The 11,675-nt window shown below is 44.3% G+C and overlaps 2 protein-coding genes across 3 annotated transcripts; one reads left to right on the top strand and one right to left on the bottom strand.

Moving 5' to 3' along the window:
* Positions 1-29: 29 nt before the first annotated feature.
* LOC307119807 (MSS51 mitochondrial translational activator) lies at positions 30-8,602 on the top strand. 2 transcript variants are annotated; one of them, XM_079806361.1, is made up of 6 exons: positions 30-174; positions 5,548-5,691; positions 5,771-5,895; positions 5,975-6,538; positions 7,035-7,125; positions 8,184-8,602. In XM_079806361.1, the coding sequence occupies exons 1-6, from the start codon at positions 158-160 to the stop codon at positions 8,380-8,382; spliced, it is 1,140 nt and encodes a 379-aa protein (XP_079662487.1). In that variant the 5' UTR covers positions 30-157; the 3' UTR covers positions 8,383-8,602. The 2 variants fall into 2 exon arrangements, with proteins under 2 accessions (XP_079662487.1, XP_079662488.1); XM_079806362.1 differs by lacking the exon at positions 30-174 and adding an exon at positions 1,031-1,370 and having other exon boundaries at positions 8,184-8,516.
* A 1,738-nt stretch (positions 8,603-10,340) lies between these two features.
* Positions 10,341-11,198, bottom strand: LOC307120015 (myeloid-associated differentiation marker-like protein 2; the record flags this gene model as incomplete). Its single annotated transcript, XM_079806843.1, has 1 exon — positions 10,341-11,198. One exon carries the CDS (start codon positions 11,196-11,198, stop codon positions 10,341-10,343), a length of 858 nt encoding a protein of 285 aa, XP_079662969.1.
* Between the last annotated feature and the right edge of the window lie 477 nt (positions 11,199-11,675).

Below are 11,675 nucleotides of genomic sequence, written 5' to 3'. Positions count from 1 at the left end.
AATAAAAAATAAATAAAAAATCGGTGAGAGATGAGAGAATGTCTCAGAGAAGCCTCGAGAAAACACCCGCACAGCCGCGCGCGGGTATAAAACACCCGACACACACACACACACACACACCCTCACTTCATCTGCTGTAAACGTGTGACCGTACACAATGAACGACTCCAACAGGTAAGAGCCACTTTTTAAAACCATGCTCTGTTATATTACTGTGAATAAAGTAGTACTGTACTGCGAGACAGACAGATGAGGTCACGTGATCCGCTCCAGTCTGGATTATGTTTACCTTATGCACTGATACACGTGCACTTTTAAAGTTTTTAATCACCAAGCAGACGTTGATGCAAGTTATTATTATTAATGATTCCAGAATTTATAATTGAATTGTTCCTAGTTATATTCGTGTAGTGTGTCTTATAGCATGGGTTGTCTCAGCTGTCTCACTGCATGCTGTATATTTTGAGAGGTGATATAAATATCCCAGCAGCTGCTTGTGCTTCTGTTCAGCCTTACGAATGCTCTCAATTATTGTTTAGTAGCCCAATTAAATCAAATACAGGACAAGCTGTGGTTATTTACACATTAATTCCTCAGATGTTTTTTTTGTGTTTATTAAACAAAGAATAGGCTAATAATACTAAACAATCACTGAGTCTCTCTGGTGTTTCACTCCAAATTATATGGTCTTGAAATAAATCTTACTCTTTGCAATAACACACTAGCAGTTTCTCACTCGAGGTTGGCCATGCTGTCATTTCCAAAGGAGTTTATAGTGAACATGAACTGCGTAAGCCCCAGAATATGCACAATTGAGTGTTTGGTTTCTAAATGTCTCTTAAATTTAACAAGTTTCATATATTAATAATTCACAGCATAAAAACATACCATGTAGAGTTTGGACATTATCAACAACAGATACTCTACTGTTCGAAAGTTTGGGTTACGTAAGATTTTTTAAATGTGTTTTAAGAAGTCTCTTACACCGATCAGGAATATTGTGTTAATCCCCCTTTTGGTGCCAAAACAGCCCTGACCCGTCGAGGCATGGACTCCACTAGACCCCTGAAGGTGTGCTGTTGTATCTGGCACCAAGATGTTAGCAGCAGATCCTTTAAGTCCTGTTAGTTGTGATGTGGGGCCTCCATGGATCGGACTTGTTTGTTCAGCTCATCCCACAGATGCTCGACTGGATTGAGATCTGGTGAATTTGGAGGCCGAGTCAACACCTCAAACTCGTTGTTGTGCTCCTCAAACCATTCCTGAAGCATTTTTGCTTTGTGGCGGCGCATTATCTGCTGAAAGAGCCACAGCCACCAGGGAATACCGTTTCCATGAAAGGATATAATATGGTCTGCAACAATGCTTAGGTAGGTGGTACGTGTCAAAGTAACATCCAAGCCACGCACACACAACTTTGAGGACAAAATGTTCACTTGCTGCCTAATATATCCCACCCACTAACAGATGCCGTGATGAAGAGATAATCAGTGTTATTCACTTAATTTGTCATAATGTTATGCCTGATCGGTGTATGCTCTTAAATCAAAAATACAGTAATATGTGAAATATTGTTACAATTTAATAAAAATAATTTGTTACATTTATATAGCGCTTTTCTAGGCACTCTTTACATAGAAGGGGGAATCTCCTCCACCACCACCAATGTGCAGCAACACCTGGATGATGCGACAGCAGCCATATTGCGCCAGAACGGCCACCACACACCAGCTGGGGATAATTATGAGGCCATGATGGACAGGGGCCAATGGGCAAATTTGGCCAGGATGCCGGGGTTACACCCCTACTCTTTATCGGAGGAAATCCTGGGAGACGCCACAGAGAGTCAGGACCTCGGTTTAACGTCTCATCCGCAGGACGGTGCTTGTTACAGTATAGTGTCCCCATCACTACACCGGGGTGTTAGGACCAAGCGGCAACCTCCACCAGTTTCTCTTGAAGCCGATACAGAAGTGACTTAAACTGCAGTTCATGGACTGGCCACTAGAGACAGACTCCAGAAGGAGCAGAATCTCATTGAGCTCATGTTAAAATGCCCAACTTTACAGCAGAAGAACACATGTTTACAGTCTGGGACAAATTGTGGGTTTTGTTTATACGGCTAATTTTGCCCTTCATGACGACTGTGAGGGGGTGAATAATTCTCATTCTCTAAATAAAACTCATTCGTTTACATTATATAAAGCCTTAAAGTTCTGCATAATTAAGGGCGTGGCCACTTTGAGTGACAGGTGAATTGTCGTTTGTTTACTGTCTGTTAGTCATCGCGTCACCTCAGCTCCGCCCACGTCCCGCCTCTTTGCCCATTTTCTGTTATCCAGGAGTGACGCCAAGGGGTAAAGGCCCATTTATACTTCTGCGTCGAGTGTACGCCGTAGTGTACGCCGTAGGCTACGCGCGTAGCCGACGCCGTCGTGAGCATTTATACTTCTGCGCTGTTGTCTGCGTCAATGTGCAATTCCACATGCAGACGCTAGGAGGCAGTGTCCTCGGGCATGTTGGTGTAATCAAGACAACAGCCGAAGAAGAAGCAGCTTGATGTGTAGAATCTGTACATTCATGTCGGAATATCAGCAGCAGTGAGAGAGCGGCTTTTCTTGCAGCTTGAGTTGTTGTATCTAATACAAATTTAGCATCTCTAGTTGATTAGTAAAGTTAAATAAGGCGATCTGGCGCTGGAATGCATTTGTGAAACTATGCGGAGCTCGTGGCCGCTGTTTTCAGCAGCGGTGGCTCAGCAAGCGATTGTTGTTGCGGAGACTTCATTCACGAAATATACCCTAATGTGTCCCTGTTCTTGATATACAATTACTGATTAACATCTTTGGTTTTAATGAGAAAATAAATAAACTATATTCAGCGGATCTATGTATTTATTTACTACCATAAAGAATCGCTGGACTGCAAAATAGTGTGTTATAGCAGACTTAAGGAACTATCATCCAATTTCTGGACACACACACACTCCTATCGCAGATTTTTTATTTATTTATTGACCTGAGGGAAGGGTTCTGGCAGACCAATCACAGCGCTTGCGGTCCGCGTAGAATTGACGCGTTGTTACATTTTTGGAGAGGTGCGCGTCAGGCTACGGCGTAGGGTACGGCGTATCCAACGCGTCTATGCGTAGGGTACGCCGTACCCTCTGCGTGCACTCGACGCAGAAGTATAAATTGGCCTTAATCCAGCACCCGGAAAGCGTACCTTCCAAAGGGGCAGCCCTTGCTAACCAAGCCATCACCTGCTGTTAGCATCCCATTGACTCCCATTCATTTTGGCGTCACTTTGACAGTGAATAACTTTACATCTGAGGCGTTTTAAGACTCCATTTGTCCATTGTTTATTTCTAAAGAAACACGACAATGTATAAAAGGCTCCGTTACCTGTATCTTACACTATCGCCCCGTAGAAGCTGTTTTTGTAAAAATAGGCTAACGATTGCGTCATAAGTAACCACGCGACTCTCGGCGCGCAGTAGAGGAATTACCGTATAGACAGAAGGAGAAGCTCGCCGGCAATCTTTTACTGTCTATGAGGCAGTCGGGGGGACGTGGAGGCATAAAGTCAGATAAAGTTAAGGGAGAAGCATGTGGAAAAGCCAAAAGCAACAGGACAAAATATTTCAACGTGATTCAGATTTCACTATGCACAACAAGAAGACTTATAACTGTCAGACTGGATGCTCACGTCACATCTATGTCGTCGAGCTCAGTCTGCGGCTGCACAGTACATCAGCCATCAGGAAACGAGAGCTTCCTGACTTCACTTTCCTCCGTGAAGTCTATGGGGTCGCTGTGTCCATTTATTTTACTGTCTATGAGTGACACGCTGCCAAGATGGCAATGGCCATCTCGACCCTACTTTACACTTCAAAACTGCTCTTCAGAATCCTCTGTGGGATCATTGACACTACGTGAGATGGTGGTCCAGTGGGTTAAACCATGGAACTGATACGCAGAAGGCTACTGGTTCGATCCCAGCGGTCACCACCAGTGTGTCCTTGAGCACTTTACTCCATGTTGCTCCAGGGGGATTGTCCCTGTAAGTCGCTTTGGATAAAAGCGTCCGCCAAATGCATTAATGTAATGTAATGTATTGTAAAATGTAATAGACCACAGGGTGACACCCCCTGCTGACCTCACTAACACTTCCCAGCTGCTGGAACGATCTTCCCACCGCCATCCGAAACGCAGAATCATTGACAACATTCAAAAGTCAACTAAAAACTCAGCTCTTCCGTGACCCCTTAAAGGTGAACTATGTAGGATTTTTGCAGTAAAAAATCCAGAAACCACTAGGCCAGTGTTATATATTTTGTTCAGTTGAGTACTTAGAATATCCCAAATGTTTTCAACTATTTGTAAATCGTGAGAAATTGCTATTTTAACCAAGGAACCGGGACGTGTGAGCTATGCGTGTGAGGGAGTCGCCTGTCGATTGCATCATATCTGCGTCACCCTCGGTCTCCGGTTTTATTCAGTGTTTCACTTTACTCTCACTGCAGTGTGAACAAGTGTCATAGCAGCTGCCGAGCGAACGTCATAACTTCCTTTTCAACACACTCAGATATATCTAATACGATAAACAGAGTTGCGTTACCTCACACTCATGACTGGAAAAGAGGAAGTGGCGCCGGCAACCGTGTCATAATAAAAGTCCCGCCAGCGACTATGCCATAATAACAGTCCCGCTCTTCAATCGCTCCTGCGGCCTTGCTCAGCTCCACAACACTCGCTCCTGCTCTGCTTCACTACAGTAATGTGAATAATCGCATCCATGAACATGATTTCTGCCCGAGTCCTATCCTCACTGTTTCCCACCGGCTGTGAGGTGAAGACCACATGTCCCAAGATTCTGCGCTCAAACGTGGCGTCATCAAACTACGCCTTTGTTTTGAACAGGCGACCTCTAGTGGACGGAAAAGTTACATAGTGTAGCTTTAACCTCATAAAAAATTAAAAAAACCTTTCCTTTCCTCTTTCTTCACCTTTTTTCCCTCCCTACTCCAGCCTGTGCTACACTGAGCAATGTACACGGTCTCAGTATTTCAGGCACTTGTTGCGCTTACTCGACTCTTCATGACCAATCGCTTCGTGTACTCCCAAGTTGTAAGTCGCTTTGGATAAAAGCGTCTGCTAAATGCATAAATGTAAATGTAACACCTCTACCAGCAGCAACCTAGTTTTCCCAGTTGGTCTCCCATCCAGGTACTGACCAGGCTCAGCCCTGCTTAGCTTCAGTGGGAGACCAGTCTTGGGCTACAGGGTGATATGGATAATAACTGTTCTCTATTTGACTATATTTTCAAATGTAATTTATTCCTGTGATGCTAAGCTGATTTGGTTCTCATTTGCATTAGTTTTTTTCCTATCATCAGAATAGACCAGGCACTAGTTTTTGTCACACCCACAGCTTTACATCTCTCTCTCTCTCTCTCTCTCTCTCTCTCTCTCTCTCTCTCTCTCTCTCTCTCTCTCTCTCTCTCTCTCTCTCTCTCTCTCTCTCTCTCTCTCTCTCTCTCTTCAGTGTTTCAGACAGTAAGGCCAATACGCCTCTTACATTCCGCTCAACGAAGGAGATGTTTGACAAAATGGAGGAATCGTTCAAAATCTGTGCGCAGTGTGAGAGACTCCCATCAGAGGTCACGGGTTCACTAAAGCGATGCACACGGTACAACGGCGTGATGATTTTTCTGAGGCGAGACTGCATGTTATATCTCACATCTGTAACATCTGCCTCTGTCTTGCAGCTGTCTGAACGTGTATTACTGCAGTAAAGAGTGTCAGAAGAAAGACTGGCGTCAACATAAGCTCTACTGCAACAAACTGCGCATGGCGGCGGTGGACAGACACGTCGAGTGGCTCCTTTACAAAGGTGAGGATGAGGAAGATGCAGTCGGGCCACCATTAGTGTCTTTTCAGGTTTATTTCAAATCCTTCCCGATATCCAATAGGAGATCTTCCTTTCCCTGTGGAGGTGTGGTCTCGTCCTGCTAACAAAGTAAGCTGTTGGAACGACTGGTTGTCTATGCAAGGGGATCTGACACCCCGTCTGGAGCCCATCCTGTCCGGACAAAACATGGCGGAGCTCTGGACCAATGCCGGCAGGGCGCGGCCGGAGGAGGCGGAGCTTAGCAAGTCCGTGTGGCGGGTGTGCAGCGAGTTTCTCTCTCGCCCTCTTACGATCGGAATGGGACTGAGGATGTTTAACTTGGATCCGTACTCTCGGCCTCTCACCATCCACGTGCTGGGAGCCGGTCACAACGAGACCCTGGGAGCCAGAACCACAGACATGGACGAGCTCAGCCGCATGTTCCCGGGGCACCAGGGGCTGGAGGTGGTGATGGTGGGGCCCGAGGTGGTCAAGGGGCCCATCATGAGGCCTCCGCTGAGGGCGTTCGGGCCCCGGGGAAGAGTGTACATCAGCGCTTACAAGGGCCTCTACCACCAGTTCTGGGAGGAAGTTGTAGAGAAAGGAGAAGCGGCCAAACCAGATCTAGTGGTTGGATTTCACCCAGGTACAAACAAACCTCCGCAAAACATCCATAACACGAGTGTAAAGTTTGTGGTCGGTAAGATTTAGATTTTTATGCTCATCAAGGCTGCATTTATTTAATCAAAAATATAGTAAAAAAGTGATAATATTACCACTTAAAAGAACCTTTAAAATGTCATTTATTCCTGTGATCATTTATCATCATTCCTCCAGTCTTCAGTGTCACATGATTCTTCAGAAATCATTCTGATATGATGATATACTGCTCAAGAAACAGTTATGATTATTATCAATGTTGAAAATAGTTGTGCTGCTTAATATTAACTGTTGTGTTCTTACGATTCCCTCTTATATATTATCATATCAGATTTAATATAATGTAATAATCCGTGTGTTCTTCTGACACATTAAGGATCTCTTATCAGGGAAACAGATCAAACCAAAAGCACAGATTCTGCTCTTCATGCTTTCCTTCTCTGTCGGGATTGGGCTTCATTGATTATGAACTTTATTTGCAGGGTTTGACGGACAGGAAGTGAGTCAGGATTGGTTGCCGACACTCCTGCTGCTACGAGATTACAATATCCCGACTTTATTCACCGTGATCAAGTATGTGACATATGCACATTCACACTTTCTGCACAGGACTCCATATCTGAGAATAATAGCTGCTTTACTAACTCTGATCTGTCTGTTTGTCTTTCTATCTGTCTGCCTGTCTGTCTCTGTCTGTCTGTCTACCTGTCTGCCTGTCTATCTGTCTGTCTGCCTGTCTTTCTATCTGTATGTCTGTCTGTCTCTGTCTGTCTGTCTACCTGTCTGTCTGTCTGTCTGTCTGTCTGTCTGTCTGTCTGTCTGTCTGTCTGCCTTTCTGTCTATCTGTCTCTGTCTGTCTGTCTGTCTGCCTGTCTATATGTCTGTCTGCCTGTCTTTCTGTCTGTCTCTGTCTGTCTGCCCATCTATCTGTCTGTCTGTCTATCTGTCTCTGTCTGTCTGCCTATCTGTCTCTGTCTGTCTATCTATCTGTCTCTGTCTGTCTATCTATCTGTCTGTCTGCCTATCTGTCTGTCTGTCTGTCTGCCTGTCTATATGTCTGTCTGCCTGTCTTTCTGTCTGTCTCTGTCTGTCTGCCTATCTATCTGTCTGTCTGTCTATCTGTCTCTGTCTGTCTATCTATCTGTCTCTGTCTGTCTATCTATCTGTCTGTCTGCCTATCTATCTGTCTCTGTCTGTCTGTCTATCTATCTGTCTGCCTCTTCTGTCTGTCTGTCTGCCTCTTCTGTCTGTCTGTCTGTCTGTCTGTCTATCTATCTGTCTCTGTCTGTCTGTATGTCTATCTGTCTGTCTGCCTGTCTGTCTGTCTGTCTGTCTGTCTGTCTGTCTGTCTGTCTGTCTGTCTATCTATCTATCTATCTATCTATCTGTCTCTGTCTATCTGTCTCTGTCTGTCTGTCTGTCTGTCTGTCTATCTATCTATCTATCTATCTGTCTCTGTCTATCTGTCTCTGTCTGTCTGTCTGTCTGTCTGTCTGTCTATCTATCTATCTATCTATCTGTCTCTGTCTATCTGTCTCTGTCTGTCTGTCTGTCTGTCTGTCTGTCTGTCTGTCTGTCTGTCTGTCTGTCTGCCTGTCTATCTATCTGTCTGTCTCTCTGTCTGTGTTCAGTGATGCAGAGCTGCAGAGTTCTCTTCAGATGTTCTTGGAGTTGGAGATGCATGTTAAGGACTCCGGCTCGAACCCCTTCAGCTCTCTGAAACCTGAACTACTGCCAAAAAGCCCCAACAAAGCTCCCATTTACGGCAACGCTCACTACATTGCTTTCTGTGGACTGCTGGAGATGAAAGAGGAGGAAGAACAGAACTAATATTTTAACCTAACCTTAACCTCAGTTTTATTATAGTGATTGTAGAAGACAATTTAGACTTTAGTAGTTTGTGTGTTGAATGAGAGTCTAGAAATGTTTGTTGTGTGATGTTTTTTCTATGCAGAGCATATACGAATAAAATGAGAATAAAAAAATGTGAGGTGAAAACGTGGGGATCAATGGATTTAATGTAATACTACAATAAATGATCGTTTACAGTATATCCAGCTGCATTTTATACCTCAGTGAGTGTGTCCTTCAATGATTAACATATGCAAAATCATTTTAAGATAAACCCTGCTTACTATAGAAATGACAGTTCATCATCACTACACTTAGTTTACAAAAATTGTAAACGAGTTTGCAACTGTCAGGAGCTTTTTTATTTTATTTTATAAGTCTTTTTCAGGAAACAGACATATATATTTATTTATTATATAATATACACTATATTGCCAAAAGTGTTGGGACACCCCTCGAATCATTGAATTCAGGTGTTCAATCACTTCACGGCCACAGGTGTATAAATCAAGCACTAGTGCAGACGCTTCTACACACATTAGTGAGAGAATGGGCCGCTCTCAGGAGCTCAGAGAACTCAAGTGTGGGGCCGTGATCGGTTTCCACCTGTGCAATAAGTCCATTCGGGACATTTCCTCACTACTAAATATTCCACGCTCAACTGTTAGTGGTGTTCTAATAAAAAAGTGGAAGCAATTGGGAACAAAAGCAACTCAGCTATGAAGTGTTTTAGGCCACGTAAAATCACAGAGCAGGGTCAGCACATGCTGAGGGTCACAGTGCGCAGAAGTCGCTACAGGGCTCCAAACTTCTGTGGCCTTCAGATGAGCTCAAGAACAGTGTGTAGAGCTTCATGGAATGGGTTTCCATGGCCGAGCAGCAGGAAGTGCAATGCAAAGCGTGGGATGCAGTGGGGTAAAGCACGCCGCCACTGGACTCTAGAGCAGTGGAGACGTGTTCTCTGGAGTGACCAATCACACTTCTCTGTCTGGCAATCCCATGATCGAGTCTGGGTTTGGTTGTTTGCCAGGAGAACGGGACTTGCCTGACTGCATTGTGCCAAGTGTAAAGTTTGGTGGAGGGGGGGGGATTATGGTGTATGGTTGTTTTTCAGGGGTTGGGCTTGGCCCCTTATTTCCAGTGAAAGGAACTCTTAATGCTTTAGCATACCAAGACATTTTGGACAATTTCATGCTCCCAACTTTGTGGGAACAGTTTGGGGACGGCCTCTTCCTGTCCCAACATGACTGCACACCAGTGCACAAAGCGTCGGCCCATAAAGACATGGATGAGCGAGTTTGGTTTGGAGGAACTTGAGTCCTGACCTCAACCTGATAGAACACCTTTGGGATGAATTAGAGCGGAGACTCTCGTCCAACATCAGTGCCTGATCTCACAAATGTGCTTCTAGAAGAAGGGTCAAAAATGACCATAAACACACTCCTAAACCTTGAGGAAAGCATTCCCAGAAGAGCTGGAGCTGTTAGAGCTGCAAAGGGTGGGCCAACTCCATATTAAACCCTACGGATTAACAATGGGATGTCATTAAAGTTCATGTGCATGTAAAGGCAGGCGTCCCAAAACTTTTGGCAATATAGTGTATTAGTATATATTAAACAGTCTATATATAGAGAGATTTTTTATAAACTTTATTAAATCATAACAACAAAAGCATACATATTACACTAATTTCAAATCCACACAAGATAAAGAAAAAAAACTCCACTAGTGTACAAGAGTTAAAGAAATTAGAGTGTGAATTAATGTAAATTGTACCACTTTTTGACCAACTAGATTTTATCCTACATTTTCTTTCCCATATTGAGGTAAAATCAATCACATATCCCAAAGACACTGTATTGTATGAAACACCAGACTTTACCTTTGATATATTGGAATAATTATTGAAATATTGTCATGAACTGTAGAACATGCGACTACCCGCTTTTAAAAAGTGCAATCAATGTCAAAACGAGGTCTGCGATGTAAAGCCCCAAGTTCACATACGTCATGACTGTGATAATGTTGAGGTCATGATAGCGATAATCGTACGTTTTGGAGTCTCTTTGATAGGTTTTATATCCAAACAAAGGCCAGACAATGGCCGCAGACACATACAGAGCTACAGCGATGGCATCGAGCACAAGCTCCACCTTATTGAGGTCGCAGCATCCGGGCAGATTCACGCACTTCTGCAGGTGTAACAGTATCACCACCACGGTTGGAAGGAAACACACCACATAGACCAGAGTGCACCAGTTCAAACCGGCAGGGCGGAACCGGTTTTCCACCCCTCTGAAGTAGCTGTAAACCGCGGTGAAGAGGAGGCAGGCCACCAACGCCTGGCTGAAGCGCAGGATGCCTCGTACGCTGGACAGATGACCCTCAGGACACTTTAGTTTTGACATCACGCCGTCCACCACATACACGATGCAAGCCAGAATGGAAAAGATGGCGCAAATGATATCTGCGAAGCATGTTGCGCACACAAACACAGTGCAAAAGATGAGGGACGCGGACACCAGCATGAGGGACGACAGGAGGGTCAGTCCGCAGGAGAGATCGGCCCAGGTGTGCTTCAGCACCAGGTTCTCGATCAGTTTATCCACCAGGCATTTTTCCAGGACGAAGATCACCACAGCCACAATGAGTCCGAACGCCCACACAAACTCGCACCAGATCCCGTACGGACTGTACATGGAGCCACGGAACATCGGGATGATCAGGGCCAAGGCGCAGAACACCATCTCGAGGATCCGGAAGCACTGATGGAGACTCAGGCCGAACAGTGACATTGTTCTTCATATGATGGTGCCACAAAAGTGTGAGCTGTGCTCAAGTGGACAGTTACTAAAAACGGCCTGATTTACATTGATAAAGTCTTTACTACGCCATTGACCTAGTGTGTGTGTGTGTGAGTTATTCATTTATCTGTCTCAAATGTGACCTCTGTGACAAGTTGGTTCAGTGAGTAAAGTATTAAAGCGATAGTTCACCCAAAAATGAAAATTAGCCCATGATTTACTCATCCGAGGTGTATATGACATTCTTCTTTAAGACGAATACAATCAGAGTTATATTTAAAAAAGTCCTGGCTAATCCAAGCTTTATAATAGCAGTGACTGTTGCTCTGTTTTTGAAGTCCATAAAAAAGGCATCTGTCCCTCCGGGGTGTTAATAAAAGCCTTCTGAAGCGAATCGATGCGTTTGTGTAAGAAAAATATCCATACTTTAAAATGTATTCGATTTTTTTCTATGGCGCCATCACTTCC

Source organism: Gobio gobio, assembly GCF_949357685.1.
Source record: "Gobio gobio genome assembly, chromosome: 23".
Lineage (NCBI taxonomy): Eukaryota > Metazoa > Chordata > Actinopteri > Cypriniformes > Gobionidae > Gobio > Gobio gobio.
This window is presented reverse-complemented; position numbering and strand designations above follow the sequence as displayed.